The sequence below is a fragment of the Megalops cyprinoides genome, chromosome 6 (genome assembly GCF_013368585.1).
Source record: "Megalops cyprinoides isolate fMegCyp1 chromosome 6, fMegCyp1.pri, whole genome shotgun sequence".
NCBI lineage: Eukaryota > Metazoa > Chordata > Actinopteri > Elopiformes > Megalopidae > Megalops > Megalops cyprinoides.
This window is the reverse complement of record NC_050588.1, coordinates 10,781,772-10,804,704: the sequence shown is the minus strand read 5'-3', so window position 1 is coordinate 10,804,704 and position 22,933 is coordinate 10,781,772. Positions and strand designations below refer to the sequence as shown.

Sequence of the window (22,933 nt, the reverse complement as noted above, 5' to 3'; positions counted from 1 at the left end):
CCCCCATCCTCTCCACCCTCCCACGCCCCACCCTCTCCTGCTTCTGTATGTTTCATCTTCTGCATCCCTGCAGTTGGCTGCAGCACCTTGCTTTGGGTACTCCCTGCCCCAAACTGATCCAGGATCAGCTTAACCAAATACTAATTACATTCCCAGCTGTAATGTGAAAAATTCCCAAACTGATCTACAGTCAGCACTTGGGGGCAGAGTATCTAAAGCATGTCATAACGCATTGGCTTTTGTCTTGAGCTCTGTTTGGGTGTAAATAACCCCTTGGAAAAAAATCATCATCATTTCATCATTCACCATATTTCTCTTACTCTTCCTTTTTCTTTTCCACATGAGTCTGTGTAAAATCTTTACTTTGGCATGTAGAGGAGGAGACAGGGATCAGTTACACAGAGCAAGTTTATTTGTAATAGACACAAGATGAAATTATTATACAGTAGTGATAAGTCCAATTACATTACGAAATTGGCAGTCATCTCAGAATATTGTCAATGGGAGAAAATTGGCTCTTCACCATACAATATCATAAAGTGTCTATCATGTATATGTTTTAAGTACTTTATTAATGACAAGTTGCTTTGGCTTTGTTAATTGGAATTACATCCCTATTGTATTGCTATGAATGCACTGTGAAACATTTCAGATTAATTATCTTGTTTACAGATTCTAAAGATAAGTATGCAGCTTTGGCGCTACTATTTTAAGGGGTACCACCAAGTATAACTGTAGCAAATGTGTGTAAACCATAGGTACTAAAAACAGTGTTAAGTCACCACTTACAAATATTGTTCACTCTGGGAGACCTGGTTCAGAAAATGACTAGTTAAAAGACTAAAAAAGAATTATGTGTCTTGATGTTTACTGGAGTTTTTCATATAAAAGATTTCACAGTCTGTCTTGATTTTAAAATCATGCTGCACTAAGTATGCCTTGGTTCAGTTCAAAGAGCTAAATATTCAGTATATTTATAGTTTTTATAATTTTTTATACTTTCTGTGCAATATACCAAAGAAGTTGTCTGGTTCTCTTACAGCAGGGATACCATAGTTTATATCATAATCTCTTCCATAACATGAATATATTTCCCAGATTTTTGGGGGGTGTCTATCTTTGGCTTACTCAAAGTAATCGGTGGTGGTCTTGGAAAACTTTGAATAATTCTCATTAACTCCTGTTCTCTAAATTTCAATACTAGCAAGGTGTTGGTATTGTTAGAATTTTTCAGCAATTGCTGGGGGTTGTGGGACTTGGCGACTAGGGGCAGGGAGTTACTGACCGGCTTGTCAGCAGTGTTATCTGAATATAAAGGTCAATATTATATAAAAGTCTGTATTACCAGAGTTTATCAACGTATATGTGGAGAAATGTATAAAAAAATATGCCTATCTGTCTGAAGTAACGTGAAGTGGATTTTTAAACTTTATTTTCAAAAGATGCTGATGTATATGTATAGTTGACATTCTGAAAATATGTATTTTGTATGAAAACTGTGATGCTGTATTGCTTTATGAACAAAAGGATTGTCATTTCTTTAGGAGATTTTAAACTAAATGAGAAGTGACCTGAGAATAAAATCCAAACTTGAAGTGTTACAGATTTTCCTCATGTCAGACTTCAATATAAAAAGATGCCGAGTCCTGCTTGACTGGGAAGAAGTGTTTGTGTTGCCCAGGTGACATACAATAAATGTCACTTTGAGACGTTTGTTTTCTAGTTAGTGTTGATTTAGGATGAGCATATTGACAGGAAATCAATGATGGTGCTACAACGACTCACATTAAAGATCCACATTAAAGACTCAGATTCAAAGACTCACATTACAGTAAAGCAGTTTCAAGACTCACTGTATTCATATAGGAACACCAACCTGGAACTGTAAACAAATTGATTTGTCAACTCCTACTCCATGGGTACTCGGAGCAAGGGAAACTCGCTAGTAAAGATTTTACTTAAGATGTGAAAACTCACTAACCTGCATGCCTGTCTTTGGATAATTTTTGTCTTGTCATTTTGTTGTGTCTTTATTGTGTCCACTTTGTATTATTATTTTCCCAACTTTTTTACCTGTGTTCACTGATTTGTGGTGCTATATGTATACATTGTTGAAAATTGACTGATATTTCAGTTTACAGGATAAGTAAAACGATTTAAGAAATGATATTATACAGCACAGTGGGTTGAGTGTTATTATTGTTGTTATATATCTAATGAAGGGTCATTGATGTTACGAGAAATTAAAGGTCAAGCACATGTTAGCATTATTAAAAGGAGTATATTAAAAGGAGCATGATGATAAAGCCAACAATGGTACGTATCAAAAACATAATTTATTGTTAGTTTTAACACTGGTGTTGAATCATATCAAAAGGACTATGTGGTTTGTATTGGGGGTGGGTCTATTAATGTAGGCTAACTGCTTTACATTTTAAAAGGATAACAGTATTGGCACAAACATTAGCTGCCAGCAGCAATATGTTTGTGTTTATCTGCAGGGTTCAAGTTTTAATTTAAACTGGCACTAAATCAAGACCTGCACTAAGATTTAGTGTACTACCTTTAACCCTTTCACCTTGAACCACTACAGGACATTCTTGACCATAACACAACTCTCAGTTCGAGTCGGACGCCTGGCATCCCGCATAAAGCTTCGCTACTGCCTCACAAATAATATTTTTGTACCACAAGATCAAGTTGTCATCAACATTCCAGACATAGATTCATCTCAGTTTTCGCAGCTGGACAGGCTAATGGAATTGAGAATGCAAGAGCACTTTTGTTTTAAGCCGTATGCCCTCATATAAATGTGCACAATACTCCCATATCAATTGAACCTGATTTTTTTGATACAGTGACTAGCCACTTGCCAATGTAAGGTTTCTGTTCCATGGTCCAAGTTTTCAAAGGACATTATTGCAATTGACTGTTGGGCTGAAAGTAAATCACAGCAGATGTACATGGTGATCAACTGAAATCTCCGCGCTATCATAGTATGTTGCTTCAAATCACAGATCCTCTCCCTCGGTTCATTCATTTTACCATAGTCTTCTAGTCTTCACTTACACAGTGGAATAACCCGTGTCTCTTGCATTCTCATGCCATGTTTTTAAGTGTTAGTTATGAGGCCATTCCATTATGCCATCCATTCAGGGAGAGTAGTAGGTCAGTCAAAGGAGGGAATTGAAGCTTTTCATTAAACTAAGTAAAGACACAAGGGCAGCTGAGAGGATATGACAACATAGTGATGGACAATTCCAGTCTTTAGGGACAAGAATTATTCTAGAATTATCCCTCCATATAAACAGCAAATATTTGAATCTCAGGTGATTTAACTATTTACCCAAACAAACTTCAATAGAGATCTGGGGTAGGAGGAGATTCAAACCCAGCAACCTTTTGTGCCTCAGAAACATTTTTAAAGGACATACAGCACAAGGTACAGCATATATCATAGTTAGCTACACTAGACGATGCCAGTGCCAGGTTCATGAGGTCATAATGGGAGGAGCTGCCATGTCCTGTCAATCAATTCCGGTCTAGACCAATCAAGACATGTTTTGCTTCATAGTCAAAACACTGATTGGGTCAGATCAGTGAGTCATTGAGAGGGTGCTGTGGTTCCCGCCCATTATGACACTCATGAGGCCTCGCGCACCCGCCCCCCTCCCCAGCTCTTGGGCGGCGGTGAATTCTCTCACCTGTCTCACCTGTCAGTCTCTGCCTGTCCCTCCCTCACAGAGGCCTCTCAGACTCAGATGTTTTACACGGCCTATGAAATGTTTGAAGGACATAGAGCGCGTAAGTCCGCATGGCCACCTCAACTCCACCCCCCTCCCATCCTGCCCCCCCTCCACCCCACACAATCCATCACCTCTTTCATGCATGCACCCAGCACCAATCACCTCTTCTCTCTGCCTTCGGCTCCTCCCCCTTTGCATGGGCGGAGCTTCACATGTGTTCCATGGGGTTGTACTGCTCATGTGCAGATCATGGTCATCACCTATCCAGTGCCGATCAGATCGCTGTTCTGTAAAAATGAAATCAATGAGAAATCACCTTTATCTAAACTGCATCTCATTGGTTTTTTAAAAAATTGACAGTGTTGATCAAAATAATATCTGGAATGGCAGTGCACCTATTTCTTAGAACAAGTTAAAGAGCACCGAATGTTCGATGGGATTTAAAAGCAACACATTGGCATGGGTCCTGAGTGGCTCAGTTGGCAAAGTGCTCACTTTGGGGGCACGCTGAGCCCTATAACCATTATTTGCCAACAGTGAAAAGGAAGCGTTCTTCAGCTGCAGAACAAATTGGCTTCATTCTGCCAGAGACAGGAGAGGGTAGTCCATCATGGCTTCCTTGTCTCACCACTCTCAGGCACCCTGCAATTCATCAGGAATGTGCGAATTGCTGGGAGGACGTCAGTGGATTACCATCTGTCCTCCAATGAATGACAACTCCTCTGTAGTGCACTGTATAACTTGTAGTGCAAAAATTAGCCATTGGCTGCATGTGAGTGTATCTGAGGGTTGCATTCATCTTGCTACAGCACCCCTGCATGAATGCAGAGGTGGTTACTGTGAGACAAGCCTAATGCACAATTGGCAATTTCAACACTGGGGTTCATATAGGGGAAGAAAGAATTTAAAAAGCAATGGTCTCGCACTCTGTCTAGCAATGCCCTGGTTACGATTAGACTGAACTCTTGACTGCACATGAGCAATACCGAGCCCAGTTCTTTCTACCTCAGAGGGCTGTTGGGAAGGATTCATGCTCATTCATTTTGGGAGACTCCTCCCTGTGCGGTTTACCCACGCTATCAGCAGGCCCGTTTCATTTAGTTTAAATTCTTACAAGCCCCCTCTCACATCAAAGTCTCACATCTGGCTCATGAGTAGGTCACTAGTCAAGGGGTTCACCTTGAATGCAAACTGAGCTTTATGGCTAGGGTTTGTTCCTGGCCATGTTATCAGCCTTGAATGATTAGGAGCCCACAGCAGTAGACCAAATTGTCTTTTTTCTGCCAGGGCTGTACGGACGGGTAGGTTAGCCAGGGTTTGTCCCTCTCAACACACACCAGCGACACCCACTGGTTAATCAGGTACCCACAGTCTTCCTGTGTAAAGCTGTACATGAAGTGTCTTCCTCCAGCTCATGTCTGTGCAAGCCTGGCATGGGGAGTGCTGTGCGAAGAGAAGTTACGCTTGGCATCACGTGTTTCGGAGGAGAGCACGTGTTTGTCAGTGTGGTCCTAGAATGTTAGCAAAGGTTGTAACAATGCCCGACCTATCTATGTTACAACTGGGAATTTCAAATTGAGAGAAAAGGGGCAAAAACAATTTGGCATTCCAAATTTTAAAAAGTCTGTCATCCTCACTGTTATCTCACCCACATAACTGTACAGTAGTGCAGTCAGTGCAGCATGTGAAGCATGATGCCAGAGTGTGACATCACGTGTAATGTGTGACATCTCATCACTGTAATGGCCACTGTTGGCTGTACTCTGGTCAATCGCACAGTGAGAGGAGCCACCCACCGTCCCACACCCCACCCATTACATAGTTTCTAAATTTCATTCCAGACACCTGGGCATTTGTCTTGGAATTCTTTGTTTTGGATCATCCGTTGTGCTTCAGACATCACACTGTGCCATTCATGGACTCCTAACGACCAGTATTGCAGAGGTGTCAAGCTGAGCTAACCGGGAGTCTGTGTATATGCTGGTTGTGGTAGCCAGTCGACCTCACCTACTTGGCCTAATAGTAGTCTATTAGTCCTGGGCACATCTTCAGCTACGTATATGTGTGTTGCTCAGCGAAATAAAATGCAAGAGTACATGATTGGTTCTGGTTAATAAATTCAGAGGCTGGATCAAAAACCAGCACATGCACACTTCTGACACCTATGCTGTACTGCGTCTCCACTGAGGGTGAATTTTGTACCCGTACGTGCCCGTTGCCGTTGTAACCTCCAGGCAAGGACATCCCACTGTTCCTGTATCCATCCCATTGGAATCCCAAGGGATATAACCTCACAGGCCAAACTGCAGGTGCAGGAGTATCAACTGTCATTGCAGATTTGTCTGTGCGTTTGAATGGCGTGTTTGTACTAGGATAGCAAGATTGCTAACATGCACATCACAACTTAGTCGGTAGGCGGAGAGTTATCAGTCCCACACACTGCTCAGGTCTTAACAATGCCTCACTGGTAATGCTGAGAAATAAGGATAACTAATGACAAACAGCCAGGTTTATGTCAGGCAATTTCCTTTGCAATGGTACATTAGAACTCCCTCTCACCTTTTCAATTTTGAATATGGTGACTACAAAATTCTCACATGCAAAGGACAATTTTGGTTGGTCTTCACCTACATTTAGACCAAAGGACTTCCCAAAGGTAAGTGTTTCCTTTTGAATTAGTGGATATTAACAGCAGTAATCAGTAGCTGTGGTAATTTCAATCCAATAAAGGTCATCTGTTAATCAGTAAATTACAGGGGCATAGAAGGAAAAATTCAGCACTTTAACTATGCTGTCTATTGTTCTGTGACAGAGGAGTTATTCTCTATTTTTAACTGAATAGGCTCTCTGAGCTAAACTAGGAGATCAGTAACATTTGAGTATATGAAAAAGTAGCAAACAGGGTGGCCCCAAAGTCATGTCCGATATGGGTTTTTATAGATACAAGACAAAATCATACTTAATGTCTGAATTGTTGACCATTACTTTTGTAACATTTTTATTTCGCAAATTCACAATGCCTGAACACTTCCTTTGTATTTAACCTAAGCATGATCTCCATGAGCCTGTGATCATTTGGTGGCCTTCTTGGATCTTGTTCAATGAACGAATGAGATCCCTATAGCAACAAATCAAAATGAATCTCGTCATTGGTGTTTGTGAGAAGGTCATTGTCTTCTTGCACTAATTTTGCAGACATCACTCATATGGGGATATTTGTTTTTTATTAATCTTTCAGGATTGGGGCCACACTGTTTGTAAAAATCTGAGGACCACCATCATCATATACAATACAAATTATAAAGCTGTTGGCTCCTTGGACGCAGCTTCAATTTGAATTGGACTCCATGTGTCTCATCTTCCAGCTGTGTGTTTGTTAATTTGGCAAACAATGCCATTCATTGACTTAAAAGGCACTTTGTAGGGCTGTTTTCTGAAAGATGAGCAACCCATCATACACCTGACCTCATAATGTGTGTATCTAGTCAGAACTTGCAATGTGATGTGTTTTTTAGGTTCTGGAAAAAGGCAAAAAACAGACAAAGACATACATTAGAGATGACAGTGGAGTTTTGGACATTCCAGCGAACATCAAATCGGTGCCCTTGACAAAGCTTGGCAGGTCGAACAGATCGCTTTCTCATGGTTTGATTTGGGTTTGTTTAACTGTTTCGGAACCAACCCTGTGTGCCTTTTAGTTACACTTTTAGTTTAGTTGCCTTTTAGTTTAGTCGGGCAGCCTCTTCAAAGATGGCCGACGGGATGGCCAGATTTGAATAAAACCTCTGTCGCAGTAAGCATCTCGTTTGACATGCGCGGATTCCCGTGTCCCCGTGCCCGGTGTGTCGCCCCTCTTTCACCGGGGCAGTGCTGACACGATCTCTGCCTCGCCGCAGCTGCTGAAGCCTCCCAACCCATCGCCGTCATCAACCCCACCGTTCTGACCATCCAGCAAGGCCAGCGGGCCGAGTTCCGCTGCACGGTGACCGGGAGCCCGACGCCATCTGTTGAGTGGACGGGTAAGGACTGACCTGAGGTCAGTGGGCCTACAGAAAGAGCAACTGAAGTACACTGTCAAAAATATGTCCAATTTTTATTTGTACATAAGGAAACATATAGGAATCTAATCAAGCTCTAACTTGTCCAGAATGTTTATTAAATTAAAAATTGTGCCTTATAAACTGCCTTAAAACTGTTTGATACCCCGATGATTGCATTTTGAAATGTTGACATGATTTTTTGTTGTGTGTATCTCACAGTTTGATAGAGGTGTTGTCTGATTATGATGTGTACAACACGCGTCCTCCTTCACTGCACTCCTCCATTCACTCCCATGCAGGTGGCCAGGGTAACCCAGTCACCCCCAACGCCATCATCCGCGGTGGCGTCCTGACCATCCCAGTGGTGGAGCGCTCGGACGAGGGGGAGTACTTCTGCAAGGCGGCGAACGCGCATGGGGAACACACCGCTCGGGCTGTTCTCTACGTCCACAGTATGTCCACAAGCACAGCATGAGGGGAGGATGCACTCCTGCTGTCACGGTATTGAGAACCTGAGACTGACCTGTGTGTGTGTGTGTGTGTGTGTGTGTCTGTGTCTGTGTGTGTCTGTGTGTTTGTGTCCTCTGTGTATGTGTGTGTGTGTGTGTGTGTGTGTGTGTGTGCATGCGTTTGTGTTCTAGGTGCCAGTCTGCCTCATGTCCAGGTGAGCCCCCAGCGCGTGGAGATTCGTGAGGGGGAGACGTTGAGGCTGTACTGCAGGGCCGGGGGCACGCCCAGGCCAGCCCTCTCCTGGAAGAAGAAAGAAGGCCCGCTGCCCCCCCGGGTGAGCCTCCGCCATCTCTCCCCCTTCCTTCCCTTCTCTTCAGCATTCCCTTCTGTTTAACAGCAGTCATTCTTAATAGAGGAACACGGACAGCAACAGCCCGCTGACTAAATGCTTAGGACATGGAGCTCCAGTTCCTGAAATAAACATATCAAGAGCTCTAGTCAGTGTTCATGAACATAACAGGAGCTCCACTCCATTTGTAAACATAACAAGAGGTCTAGAGGTCTAGCTCCACTGTTTATGAGCGTTGTAGATTGCAGCTGGAGTTATCAGAAGGTCACAAAGACTTGATTTAATTCCATATCAGTTCAGTTCAAAATCATTATAAATGAGAAAAATTATCTACCCACCTATTTGTTTTTCATGGTAATATTACCCATTTACATTGCTGGAGTAATTTGTATTTAGTAGCATGTGAGAACAACAGCTGTGTCTCACCCAGGACTTAAACCAACAGCCTTTTTGCAAGTCTTCCCTGCTCCATGCCTCTAAACATGACTGGAAGCAGTGCAGGTTTCACAGACTGTGCTCTGGACACAGTGCAGGTTTCACAGACTGTGCTCTGGACGCAGTGCAGGTTTCACAGACTGTGCTCTGGACGCAGTGTAGGTTTCACAGACTGTGCTCTGGACGCAGTGCAGGTTTCACAGACTGTGCTCTGGACGCAGTGCAGGTTTCACAGACTGTGCTCTGGAAGCAGTGTAGGTTTCACAGACTGTGCTCTGGACGCAGTGCAGGTTTCACAGACTGTGCTCTGGACGCAGTGCAGGTTTCACAGACTGTGTTCTCCTCTGCTCTGACCTCTTCTTTGCATCCTTCTCTCTGTTTTTGTGTCCCCCGTTCCCCCTTGTGTGTTGTGTCCATGGTTCAGGCCATTCCCTCTCATGGTTTCCATCAGTTTAAAACCGACAGCCTCGATGTGTTACAGAGACGTATCGCAGAGATGCAGGTCTGTCTGTCTGTCGTCTGTCTGTGTGTCTGCCTGGCGTTGGCTTCCTGCTTACCGGTCCCAGCCTTCCTTCCTTATTCCATGAAGTGCATGTAGCCAGTCCATTCTTAATTTGCTTAACGCCCATAAATTTACTGGAGCAATAACTGGTGGACAGTACATCCGCTGATTGTGAAGACATAGCGGGGGCTAAAAGATCCCAATGGGCCAACCCCCCTTGTTTCTTTTTTATTATGCCTTTTATGAATTTATCATATACGATATACATTAATTGATGTAGTTTCTAGCATTGTCTCCGCTTGTGGGTGGCAGGCACAAATGATTCAGTGCATTTGGTAGGGCCCCTGTGAGTGTTGCAAGGAAATAGGCTGCTTGCTATAGACAGTGCAATGTCTGCAGCTTTCCCCAGGGCGCTTTGGGCCATATCGTTTGACCATGCATAAATTTTATGTGTTCAAGCAAACACTTGAGAGCCTCATGAATGACCTCATCTATCCATATATTGCAGCATGGCCCTCCATCACTGTAAGTAGCAGTTTACAGTTCACTTTAGCTTTGCTCACAGGTGGTGGGGAATCCTTTTGAAGTCACTATGTCCACTCAGCCCACACCTGGATATCGTCATCCTACTTTGGTATCTGCAAACGTACATTTAAGTTGAGGCTGTCACTTTGAACTTCGTCCTGTGATCTTGTATGTATTACAGTAAGTGCTGAAAGAAGAAATGGAAGCCGGGCAAAGCAAAGCACATTTCCCCCGTTCTGCATAACTGCTTTAATTGGAGGTGTTTTGCACCTGTGTGTTGGGGCAGTATACCCGTGAGACACACCCATGTGATTAATTATTGCCTGGGTGTTAAAATATAAAATAGCTGCAGATGTGTCTGTGCATATTGGTGGTGATTTTTCTGGTAATGGACACTAAATACCCATGTTAATGCATATATTAAATAGTTGCAAAGGGTAGCAAACCTAAAATATATATAATATATAATATATAATGGATGAAATAAAAATGAGTGTCTGAAGGTGCAATTTATAGTGATAATGAAGATAATATTTTACATAACAAAAGGGTCAAACTGTCAAAGCCATAAGATTTAATTGTTCAGACAGTAAACACACATATAAAGAATAATTCTATGTGTATGTCTCACCATTCTTCATTATGGCAAAGAAAACTTGGTAAGGCACTACTTTCTGGGTTAGCTGCAGAAAGGGGTTTGCAAAGCTTGCATCTCTGTCAGTCCACAGACCCGCAACAGAATATGCTCTGCATTTTTTGTAACCCTATTCTAGCCTTTCCTTTTGCAATAATAATCATATTTATGATCTGAAAGCTAGCAATGTAAATAAAATTGTCCATGTTAATGGTAATGATATTGCTATTAATCATATGAATTTTAAGTGAATATTATTGATCATTATTAACAATAACATTAATGGAGAAAACAGGTACAACACGTTACACAGAAGACCAATGATGATTTTGCTTGTTTGATTTCAAAATGACTTCCAACTGTAATTTATTTATCTTTTGATATAATAGTGTCATTGATAAACACAGTGAAGAAAGTAACATTTGAAAATAAAAAAAACAGTCCTTACTTAAAGTTACAAAAGCAGCTAATATCAAAAATGTTTTACATTACATTTTATACGTGTAGTATGGTCATTGTAATTATTTGTACAAAAATATAATTGAATGTATTAAATGTGTCACACTATTTTGCCAGGGCATTACTAAGTTAAGTTGTTGATAAGCTAAGTCAAGCTTAAACGTAAAACAAGGTTAAGTGAAAAGATTATTCTCACCCCTCAACTGGGCCTCTAGAGGCCCACAAGCCAGCAGTAGATACCATTAACACTGTGGACTGAAAAGTTAAATTGGCTCCGTTGAGATCACCATTCAAAGTTTCATGTGGTTGTGTGTCGGTGTGGAACAGACACCTCCTGGATGGTGGACAGTGGCCCTCCAGGGTCTGGGGTTGCGCTCCCCCAATCCCCCTCAACTCCTCTTCCCACTCTAATTTTGCCCCTCTGCCCCCTCAGGCACACGAAGAGCGCACTGACATCGGCACCCTAGTCATCTCCGGCGTCCAGGCCGAAGATACGGGCACCTACCTGTGTTTGGGCACCAACGGCATTGGCACTTCCGAGGCGCGCGTCGACGTGACCGTAGTGCAGGGTGAGAGGCTGGGCATCAGCGCTGATCACAGGCACCCTTTTGGGGACTTGGGTCTAAGTGGGAGCATGACATGTTTAGGAATTACAGTGTGAACCCAAGGCTCAAAAGGAGCCAGGTAGCCATGGCTGTCCTCGTAGAATGCAGTTAGAAAGAAGCTCCCTTTGATATGCTTCTCAGGAAATGTAGTTCTCTTGGTATTCTTGTTTGGAACTGTAGTGCTCTTGTTTCTCTCGTTATGGAATGTGATCCACTTGCTATTCTTATCCAGAAATGTATTTCTTTTGTTATTCTTGTCTGGAAAAATAGTTCTTGTATTATTCTTGCTAAAGAATGTAGGCCCACTTGTTTGTCTCTCTCCGTCAGCTCATAGCCATCCAAGACCAAGCTGCAAATATGCAACAGTCATGAAACAGGCATGAAAGTCATCTACAGGATAATGATTCTAGTGAGATGCAATCTGTCAGAATTAATATCCATTTCTGTTGACAGCTTTCTCTCCTTTTCTGTCCCCAGGAATTGCGTCTGAAATCAGGATCCAGCCTCCCATTGCCACTGTGCAGGAAGGACAATCATTGGACCTCAGCTGCATCGTCCCCGGAGACCCACCGCCCTCTGTCACCTGGCAACGAGTGGGCAGGGCCCTCTCCTCCAATCATCAGGTGGCTTCTCCTGCCACCTAGCAGTAGCTCCTGACCACCATCCTTACCCATGCCGCCTCTGCAAGGCAGTTAGCTGGATTAGTGCTGAATGACTGTATACTCAGCACAGGATTTCCTGAACAGTTTAATCACAAATTGAGTGTTAGCTACAGTTGCAACAGGGTCACGGCTTATATGTAGTCTGAATGACTCAATATGGTGTTTGTTCCATTAAATCCACTGAATTATTATCTAAACGGAGGATTGCTAAGGCTTGTAGTGGTGTATTGCCTTTTGCAGTCTTTGTTCTCATTTTTTTAACCAGGTGTAAAATAACATTTTTGATCTTGTTTGAACTACTTTTGGGGAAAAAGAAATGAGCAATTAACGTTTCAAACCCTTCACAGAGTGACTATCATCAATTTAGAAACAGCAGAAATATCCAAATTGGTAAGGGTCAAGGGCAACTTTTTAAATGCCTCTGCATTTTTTTATGGGTCAGTTATAACATTCTTTACATGGAGTAATGATGACACTGACCCTCAAATATGTCCTTTGAAAGACAGCTTCAGTAAGGTCTTATCCAAGACCAAGACCTTCAAGTCACTATGCCTTAACCTGTTGAACTCTCTCACCCTATTGGACACACCTCAGCTGCACGTAGGTCCAGCAGCCTGTGACCTGGGGTGGTTGTGTTTCTTTCCGGTAGGTTCTGGGGGCCCAGCTGCGGATTCTCCGGGCCACCGCGTCTGATTCTGGGGAGTATATCTGCCGGATCAACGGTGGCCCAACGCTCAGGCAGGCTTCCGTGTCTGTTTCTGTGACTGCCAGCTCCGCCCGTAAGAGTTTCCTTTTTTTTCACTATGTACCCAGTTTTTAAATGTCACAAATCCACAAGAAAGCTCCCTGTTTTGCACCTTTAATCTGTATGTTCAAATACCATGATAAAAACATAGTGGATTACATCCTCATTCAATACATACAGTATAATTTAAGGAGCTGGCCTGTCTACATGGGACACTTCAGTTCATAGTCACAAACATTTTCGTTCAGAAGCGGGCAGCCAGGGATTTAATCCATGACCTTAGCAAGAGTCTGAAGCCTCACCCACAGACAGCAGTGGCTATAGGCATTGGGGGAGGGAGGAGGGGTTGGAGAAACAGATTGAGAGTGTTGCCAGTGAAATTTCGGGTGGATTCCTCAGTATGGGTTAGGTATGACTCAGCGAAGGAGGTGAGGCCTAACGCTCGGTCTGTGTCCCCTTCGGCAGGCCTCCAGACGCCCATCATCTCCATCGAGCCCCACAGCACCTCGGTCCGCCTGGGCGAGTCCACCAGCCTGCGCTGCCGCATCCACAGCGGGACGCACCCCATGCGCCTCGAGTGGAAGATGGTCAACGGCCGGCCCCTGCAGGGTGGGGCCACGTGACTGACACTCAGTCGTCTGTCCCTTTCTCTTTTGCCATCTCACGTCACACACAGATTGCTCTTTCGCTGACCTATCGACACAGAGGCAGCATCCAGGAGAACCAGATGCTCTAGTTACACCTGTTCAGAACTATTAACAATGTATTTTTTGTAATGCACTAGCTCAGTGGTGTTCAAACTGTGGGGAGCATGCCCCCTGGGGGTGCGTGAGGGAACTGCAGGGCGACAGTGCATACGGTGAATTTTGGGAATGAGTTTTTTAATAATGCAGCAAAAATAATGTCAGTGAATATAGTAGAGCAAGTTCACACTAAATCCATTTTTGCATGTTGCCTGCCCTTGCACATTTTAACCCCAGAAACCGTGTAACTGCTTGCAGTACTAAGGATGGAGCATAAGGGCTAAAAAGTTAGTAAAGACTAACATTGGACCAGCTGAACAGCTGCTAAGATCTAACTGTTAAGTGATTCATTCTCCCATAAGGCTTCAGTGGAGTGATGAGTCATTTCACTCCTTTGCAGATAATGTGAAAATAGGACCGGATGGCTCTGTCCTCACCATTGTCAAGAGTCGCCGCAGCAACCAGGGGACCTACCGCTGTGTGGCCAGCAACAGCTTCGGCATAACCCAGAGTCTCGCGTCCCTCATTGTGAAAGGTACTGTGACACTGCTGATAGGGAAAAACTTCACCCTAGGGGGCTTTGGTGAATGAGGAGAGTCAGGAGCCCCGACAGAGACAGACCTCAGTCATAAATGAATATAAATGAATTACAAGGGAAGATCTTGTAGAAAAGGCTCCCATCACTGCAGTTTGCTCTTGGACTTGCTTGACTGAATTTAATTTGCTTAGAGTGAGAGAAAGTAAGAATTTGTATGCATGTATAGTGATACTATCATTTATACATGATCCCTCTTTTTTTTTTTTTTAACCTCATTCACAGACGGTCCTAAAGTGACAGTGACCCCCAGGGGTATTGTGGTGGTGAGGATGGGTGACCCCATCAACCTGGAGTGCCAGGCAACGGGCGAGCCACGCCCATTTGTCAGCTGGCACAGAGAGAATAATGCCCACAAGACTGTACTCAATAGCCCCTTGCTCATGGATTCCAATGCTGTGATGCAGGTAATCAGTCCTTGTTTCATAACATTTCCTCCAGGAAGAGTGCCACTTACATGTAGGTGTCTCGGCTGAGCATGTGGGGAAAATTGCCTCACTGCCATGGTAATTTTGCTCATATCCCATAACAGTCAAAAGTTTGGAGACACCTGATTAAGATAATGGAAAGCATGTATTCAAAGACATTTTCATCTAAAACAGGGGTCTCCAACACATCGCTCGCGAGCTACCTGTTTTTGAGTAGCTCGACAAAAGGTTTAGAGATTATGTACAAAAAAATCCAACAACAAATAAATGCGCCCTGGAAACCTCCTCCCATTTCAATCCAATCAAATACACAGATGTCCCACCCCCAGCTGTCAATCAAATAAGTTAGGCTACTGTCAAGTTTGCCAACATGTCGTCACGTCACTGAGCTACTGAGCTAAGGCAACCCAGTGTAGCTTATAAAATAGCCAGAATTATGATGAACAAAGAAATTGGCCAGGCCAAAAAAAACATGTTATTTCCATGAGGAATGGGAACGCGAGTTTTTTTTTTCCACGAATGTGAAGGACAAGTGTGTGTGCCTCATCTGCGGTACCAGCATTTCAGTCGGTAAGAGATGCAACGTTCAGCGCCGCTTCAAGGACATTCTAAAGCTCTTAATGTAAAAAGGCTTAAAGTGGCGTAATGTTCCAAAACAGCGATCAATGATCACCAAATTTCTCTCAGACATGTCTTGTCATAAACACTTTCACCTGTCAAAACATCAAAACAGAGTGCTGTCACTACGGTTGAGTATACGCTCTGACTGCCATACCAACGAGCCTGGTTCTTTGGCATCGTAGTCAAAGCTGCAGTTTGGTGTCCTGTAGACCCGGGCTCAAGGCCGGGTGGGGTGACTGCTCTCACCCTTTGCTACAGTGAGCCTGACATTGAAATTTGGATACAGAATGTACATTTGACAAGCTATTGATGTGAATTTGAGATACTTTTGATCCAAAATGTGAGCTTTGGATATTGACATTTGATACATGTATATAAAAAAGTAGCTTAATTCAGCTGGTTAATGTGAGTGTTTTGATACATTTTGTGATTAAGTGTGAGTAATATAAGACATGAGTAGCTCTCCGCCACTTTCATTTTTTCGCTCTCAGATGAAAAAAGGTTGGACACCCCTGATTAAAACACTTATGCTTAAATGTTTGAATACATACAGTCCCAGCAGATCATGGCCAGAAGCAGATGCAATAAACCCCACCCACTTTCCTTCAGGTGCTGGTGGCCCGGCCAGAGGACTCTGGGACGTACACCTGCGTGGCCCAGAACAGCGAGGGCTCCACAGAGGCGAAGGTGGAGGTGATCGTGCAGGGCGGGCCGCTGGTGCCCTCTGTGCCCCGCGCCTCGGTGCCCGAACCCCTGATGCTGGTGGTTGAGGGACAGACCGCCACGCTGCGCTGTGACGCCCACGGTAACCATCAGCGCTTTCGCAGCTTTTCCAGGAAGCTGGGTCCTTCAGCCAGTCATTTTCTGGGTTCCTTTATTCTGTCTGCATTAAGGATTGCTGAAATCCGCAAGCATTTTCAGTGATACATCATTATTAGGTTTCACATCATTTCAGTCTTAACAGTAAGCCAGGCTGTTCCATTGGAAAGGTAATTCAGTGCATTTTGTCATTTCACTGCAAGTTACTGTATATTTGCACCCTTAAGACAACCAGCGCTTTCCATACAGATTGCAGCTTCAGTTTCAGTGTATGAATACTTTTAAGTATTCTAAGTGTTGATTAACTTAGTAGGATGTTTTTGGTATGTGTTAAAGCTTTAAGGTATTTTGTGTTTATTCAAGGGACTGGTCCCCCTGTCCCTTTTATGGAACATCACCATTGTCAAATCTAATTTTTACATAGCAGTTCTTGAGCTTGAATATGTTTTATTCCTTCTTTTCTTGTCCAGGCTACCCCACCCCGACTGTTACGTGGTCTAAGCTGCGTTCCCCCATACCCTGGCAGCACAAAGTGGTGAACAACACCCTGATTTTGCCCAACGTTGGGCGCCAGGACTCTGGCCAGTACATCTGCAATGCCACCAACAACCTAGGCACCACTGAGGTCACTGTCATGTTGGATGTGGAGAGTGAGTATCAGGAATGTTTACCATAAATTTTACAGTTTATTGGTTGTATTGGTCTTCTGGTACAGAAAACGGATTTCATCGACCCACATCAACACTTGCACCTACTTAATGGTAACCAAATATATGAAGCACTCAGGCAAACCCTGTAATTTTGACTCTGGGCATTGTTGGGCAAAGAAGAACTCACATGAGCACAGTTACCTGTGAATTATAATTCAGGATGAATTGGTTAAAAAGATTAATTTAATTAATCATTTTAATGACTACCTGTTCTAGAATTTCAGGCCAAAGGCGAAACCATGAAAGGTATAAAAAGTTGTATTGCAATATACAGCATTAGTCTAGATATAGAGATATTAGGTTGGCATCTGATTCAGGCGTTCCCTGTGGCTATCATACCTTTAATATTCTGCAGTCAGTCGACATAACCACAGTGAATACACCCTTCATTTTGTGGTGGTCTGGATTGTGATGCGCCCTCCCCATTCTCCTTACTCCAGCACCCCCCTACGCCACCTCTCTCCCGGATGACCTCTCCGTGCGCGTCGGCGAGGTGATTCGCTTGCAGTGCCTGGCTCATGGGACTCCGCCCCTGCATTTTGATTGGACTAAAGTCGATGGCAGCCTTCCCGCCAAGGCGGAGGTTCAGGCTGGCAACCTCCAGATCAACCTGGCAACTGAGGCGGATGCAGGAACCTACAGGTGTAAAGCCACCAATAAAGTGGGCTCCAGCGAGGCCCTGGCCAAAGTCACTGTCACATGTGAGCAAATCCGCTTGATTACTTTTCCTTATATCTCCAAAGCTGCATTCACCTACACAACTGAAGCAGGTTCAAAAGGTTCAAGACGGGTTGTTCTAAGATCTTTACCATTAATGCCTGTGTGGTGCTTGCGCATTCTGGGAAGACTATTAATTGATTTCATACCAGATGAGTTTTAAATAGCTTTAAGTGGAAATAGGCTGATATATCCTGCATGGATTGAAGATGTTTTCCCATGCATACAAAACTAGAGGAGTGGAAAGTAGTATTCTTGTGCTGCTTTTGGGACATCTTTGGGACATCTGGCATAAGTGATGTGTTTGCACGCCTCTCCCTCTGCAGCGCCTCTGGCAGTTCGTGTGTCCCCCAATGTGGAGGTGAAAGCGCGAGGCAGCTCTGTGGAGTTCACATGCTCAGCCAACGGGGGCTTCCAGACCTCCATCGAGTGGCTGAAGGAGGGCGGCCCACTGCCCCCCAACCACCAGGTTAAGGACGGTGTGCTGAGGTGAGGTGTCCGGTTGGGATGGCCGTGAATGACAGTAAGATGTCCACCGGGTTCTTTTGCATGCTGCTGAGGGTGACATTGTACCTCTGATGATTGTGATTGGCTCCTCAGGATCGAGAACCTGGAGCAGAACGATGGAGGCTTCTACATCTGCCGCGCCACCAGCGAGTTCGGCCAGGCCCAGGACAGCGCCAAGCTCACCATCCAAGGTCTGCCAATCATACTCCCCTTCCCCCCTCCTCCCCCCAGGTCACCACATCCTCTGAACGATCCTTTGCAACCTGCTGTGACCATTCATCACCCTATTATTTTTTTTTTCTCAAAGACAGTGGTTGTTAGTGCCTACAATTCATTCCGAGGGCCCTGACCTAGCTGCAAAGTTCTAACAAATTCTTTTCTTGTTTTAATATTGTGTTGGCTCAAGTTGTTTTCCTACTCTGATAAAGTCTCTTAAAGTTACAATTATAATGGCTCATATCTGAGAAAATTATCATTATTTCCTAATTTGCTGTATTGGTTTATGCAATTGTGTTCTGTTGATGCTGAGGGGGGCCTTCGGCTGGAGCATTGCTGACCGCCCCGTCTCCTGCGTCTCGCAGCCCTGCCCAAGGTGATGATCAACATCCGCACCTCGGTGCAGACAGTGGTGCTGGGGAGCTCGGTGGAGTTCCACTGCCAGGCCATCGGCGAGCCCCAGCCCACCATCCGGTGGAGCAAGGTGGGGGCCGTGCTGCCCGCCCACGTGCTGGTGCAGGGGGGCATGCTGAGGATCGAGCAGGTGGCCCACGGCGATGCCGGGCAGTACCGCTGCACCGCCACCAACGACGTCGGCTCTGTGCAGTCCCAGGTCGTCCTCAACGTCCAGTGTAAGTAAATCGATCCAGCATACAACCAATGAATATGAATTTATGGAAGTACATTTCTGTGAGAGCAGAAAGATATCAGTTTTATCTGTCTCATCTTACTAGAGGTAATGATATCTATAGGTATTTTTCAATACAGTTTGTATCTTTGAATGAATGCTGGCATTTATTGTAAGCCCTTTGGAAAAAGTAAGTACATTTTTGGAGATGAACCCAAAGGAAAGTTTATTGTTGGACAGGCCAAGCATGCACAAGTTAAATGATGCTTTCAGGCTATGTCCAACCAAACACTTTCCCAGGGGTTTGTCTCCAGGAGTCATACACCATAGTCACCAGCTGCTGACAGATTCCATTTGTCCTTCCTTACTCTAATGCTCAATGGTCGTGTCTCCAAAGCCCTGCCCCAGATCATAGCCCAGCCCGAGGTGAAGGACGTGACAGTGGGTTCCACCGCTGTCTTCCCCTGCACAGCCACTGGGCACCCAGTCCCACAGGTCACATGGTCCAAGGTAAGGTCCTGTTACAGAGGTGTCATGGAGCGAGACTGATGGCTTTCAGATCATGGATGCTGTTCAGCCTTGAATGTTGAGTCAAAGGGGTACACTGTTAAATACTGGCATATCATGTACATACATGCATTTGAAAGGTACAGAAGATTGTTCTATAGGGTAATCTCAAGAATCTCAGGAAATCAGTCTTTTAGGGATTTAGGAACCATTTATTTGATGTGTGCATGGCAGTTCATATTCAGCAGTAGCTTACATATGCAGCTTGCACAGTGCATGTTAAGTGATAATTGTTAGTCAAATTATTTTAATTTACATCCCCTGCTGTAGGTGACCTTTTAAGTACATATGGCAGCAAGTGTCGGGCAGATCTGTGCATTGTGTTACATTTACAGTTTGGATATTGCCAGCAAGTCCTGTCCATATCCTGTTTAAGTCTGTTAGTGCTCACAACCCTCAGGGTCACAGTCAGTTGCCCTAATTACTGCTCCCAGCTCCTGACCTCGCCTTTGCCGATGAAAGTGTGTCTCTGTACGTTCTCGCAGATGGATGAGGAGCTCCCGTCCAAGGCGACAGAGGAGGCCCACACACTGACCATCCCGAATGTGACTGAGGAGGACGCAGGAACGTACATCTGCACGGCCTCCAACAAGCAGGGCAAGATCCAGGCCTTCTCCACACTCAACGTTCATGGTAGGAACTGGGGGCACCCTGAAATGTGACCACTTAAAAAAATTACATTTTTATACAAGACAGTCGTATTTATTCCGTTGCAAGGTTATTTATCCTTAACAACATATATGAAATATTTCTCATACAGTCTGTTTTAGAAAGGTGCAGCCTAAAGATTAAGGATAATATTTTATGATGACAAGGATCTGTAATCATAATTGTGTAAGAATAATTTCCTGAAATTTGTATTAGAAGAAAAACATTCTTGTGACAATCTTTAATATTTTTCGTTGGTATTACCTGTCATGTTTCAGGAATAGATATTTTAATGAAAGGAATCTGCTTTTAAAGCAAATCTTTTGTTGGAGAAAACTGTGAGCTGCATAAGTGAATTTTCCTGTGAGAAATCCCTTATAAAGATAACCCAATGCAGCAAAGCACTGCCTGTAATTGTATGAACATGTCCACTTCACTCTAACCATTTTTAACTGTTTGTTTCCCTTGTAGAGAGAGTGGTGCCCTATTTCACCCAGACACCTCTGTCTTACCTCACACTGCCTACTATTAAGAATGCCTATAAGGCCTTCTCTATCAAAATCACCTTCCGGCCAGACAACGTGGACGGTAAGATTAGATATCAAATCTATCCTATTCTTTTCTATCATATTCTATTCTACACCATGCTGTTCTTTACATAGTCTAAATACTGTTTATAAATGTATACATTCAACTTTCTTTTGGAAAATCAAACATGGATATGTGTACTGTATATAATACAACGTTCTAATGATATTTGATTTCCCTAAACCAAAAAACCAACACAGCTGCCAAATTATAGTCAGCTATTTCTTGACACAGTAGTACACATCAGTGTGATTATTTTTTGCTTGTCTGTCACATTAAAATTCATATCTTTTTTGTCACTTTTTTCGTACAGTCATCTCATGAATACATGAACACAGTCATTGCTAGGGTCTTAGGTTTTGTCTTTTTTGCCCTTGTTTAACTTTTCACAATTTCTTTGCCCCTTTCCTCTCCCACCCGTTCGGTGCTCAGGTCTCATACTGTATGCTGGTAGGTCAGAGTGTGTGAGCTCCCCCCAACACTCACTTGGGTGCTGCTTTCCCCATAAGGCCCCATTACATCCATATTCAGCCCTCAATATTCATTCCTAATGATCGCACAGTGGCACATTGTTTAACACAGTCAGGTGCTTGGTTTGGGTGGGAATGCGTCTGAAGGTATTGCTGATCGTACAGTTAATTTCTTTAACAGTAATGGTAGCAAGCCTTACATGTTGGAAATAGGACAGAGCAGTTAGATGCTGTATTTTTGGACATCCTGAGATTGCATGACTGTTGCCATCAAAAGCAATCACTCTTCTCAGAAAGGTGCTGAGTTCTCTGTTCAAATTGTGTACACAAGTACACATTTGCTGGTCCAAAGTCAGCTCATCTGTGGTGTAGAGGGATTTAATTCACTCCACTGTTATGGATCAGATGGCAGATTACACCTAACTGCTTAGTAATAGTCTGTGAGTGTTGTTAGCTAAGTTAAATGGATACACTTATATTCTATTGTGCTGGAAGTCGCCCTGGATAAGAATGTCTGCTAAATACATGGAATGTAAATGTAAATGGTACAGACTCCTTCACTTTAACAGTCCATGTCTACCGGGTGGGCCTGTGTAACTGTGAATAGGCTGGAGACTCCATATAGCATATGCCTGTAGCATGCAGCCTGTGTGGTGGATTAGCAGTATGGAATAGCCAGAAAAGCTTTAAGCAAGCATGCCTTCAGAGTGGATATGAGCTAAACTGGCTTAGCAGCATGCTACCTCCCCCTGATCAAGGACAGAGTTCCTGACTGGGGGGATAATGAGTGTGCATCCGTCAGACTGAGTGAGAGGAGGATTGAATCTTGGCTGTACATGGCTCCATGCTAAACAACACCTCCTGTTGCACCCCTAGGAATGATCATCTACAATGGGCAGAGGAAGACCACAGGAGCTGACTTCATCTCTTTTGGTCTGGTGGGTGGCCGCCCAGAGTTCAGGTAAGTAAACGCACGTGCGCACACAATACATGCAATGTACACACAAACACACACACACACACACACACAAACACACACACACACACACACACACACACACACATACACACACACACACACACACACACACACACACACACACACAAAAGAGATAGACAGACACACACATTCATTCATTCATTTTCCCAAAATGATTGCTAGGTCCCCCCCCGCCCCGGCTTTCAACACACGCATCACCACATCACGCAAGCCTTATATTTGCTTAATAAAGTACAGTCACTTTCTGTGATATTCAATTTTCAGTCTTATTCGTGTACTTGTATTTTAGTATCATTACACATCAGTCTTTCTCTCAGTATTTTCTATTTTTTCTATTTTTATGTACTTTGGATTTACAATTACATATAAAAATTGAAAAAAATATTTACAGAGTTAAATTAAATTTTGCCTGCACCTAGACTTTAAGATCCTAAAGGATGAAAGAACAAGATTTTAGAAGCTGAACATAAGTGCTTTACCTTGTGTATTCGATCATTTTACACCTGATCATCTATGGCTGCATA

General features: G+C 43.7%; 1 protein-coding gene across 1 annotated transcript in view; it reads left to right on the top strand.

The window, feature by feature from the left end:
• The window catches only part of LOC118778949 (basement membrane-specific heparan sulfate proteoglycan core protein-like), a 119,300-nt gene that overhangs the window by 83,692 nt on the left and 12,675 nt on the right, over positions 1 to 22,933 (top strand). Inside the window, exons 51-72 of the mRNA XM_036530751.1 lie at positions 3,745 to 3,804; positions 7,643 to 7,765; positions 8,086 to 8,238; positions 8,428 to 8,570; positions 9,445 to 9,522; positions 11,574 to 11,709; positions 12,199 to 12,368; positions 13,057 to 13,186; positions 13,618 to 13,761; positions 14,296 to 14,430; positions 14,716 to 14,897; positions 16,149 to 16,344; positions 16,829 to 17,008; positions 17,509 to 17,769; positions 18,112 to 18,274; positions 18,386 to 18,483; positions 18,874 to 19,140; positions 19,534 to 19,646; positions 20,189 to 20,336; positions 20,823 to 20,939; positions 21,372 to 21,389; positions 22,286 to 22,370. Coding sequence (XP_036386644.1) covers positions 3,745 to 3,804; positions 7,643 to 7,765; positions 8,086 to 8,238; positions 8,428 to 8,570; positions 9,445 to 9,522; positions 11,574 to 11,709; positions 12,199 to 12,368; positions 13,057 to 13,186; positions 13,618 to 13,761; positions 14,296 to 14,430; positions 14,716 to 14,897; positions 16,149 to 16,344; positions 16,829 to 17,008; positions 17,509 to 17,769; positions 18,112 to 18,274; positions 18,386 to 18,483; positions 18,874 to 19,140; positions 19,534 to 19,646; positions 20,189 to 20,336; positions 20,823 to 20,939; positions 21,372 to 21,389; positions 22,286 to 22,370 — 3,100 coding nt within the window. The remainder of the gene's footprint in view (positions 1 to 3,744; positions 3,805 to 7,642; positions 7,766 to 8,085; positions 8,239 to 8,427; positions 8,571 to 9,444; positions 9,523 to 11,573; positions 11,710 to 12,198; positions 12,369 to 13,056; positions 13,187 to 13,617; positions 13,762 to 14,295; positions 14,431 to 14,715; positions 14,898 to 16,148; positions 16,345 to 16,828; positions 17,009 to 17,508; positions 17,770 to 18,111; positions 18,275 to 18,385; positions 18,484 to 18,873; positions 19,141 to 19,533; positions 19,647 to 20,188; positions 20,337 to 20,822; positions 20,940 to 21,371; positions 21,390 to 22,285; positions 22,371 to 22,933) is intronic.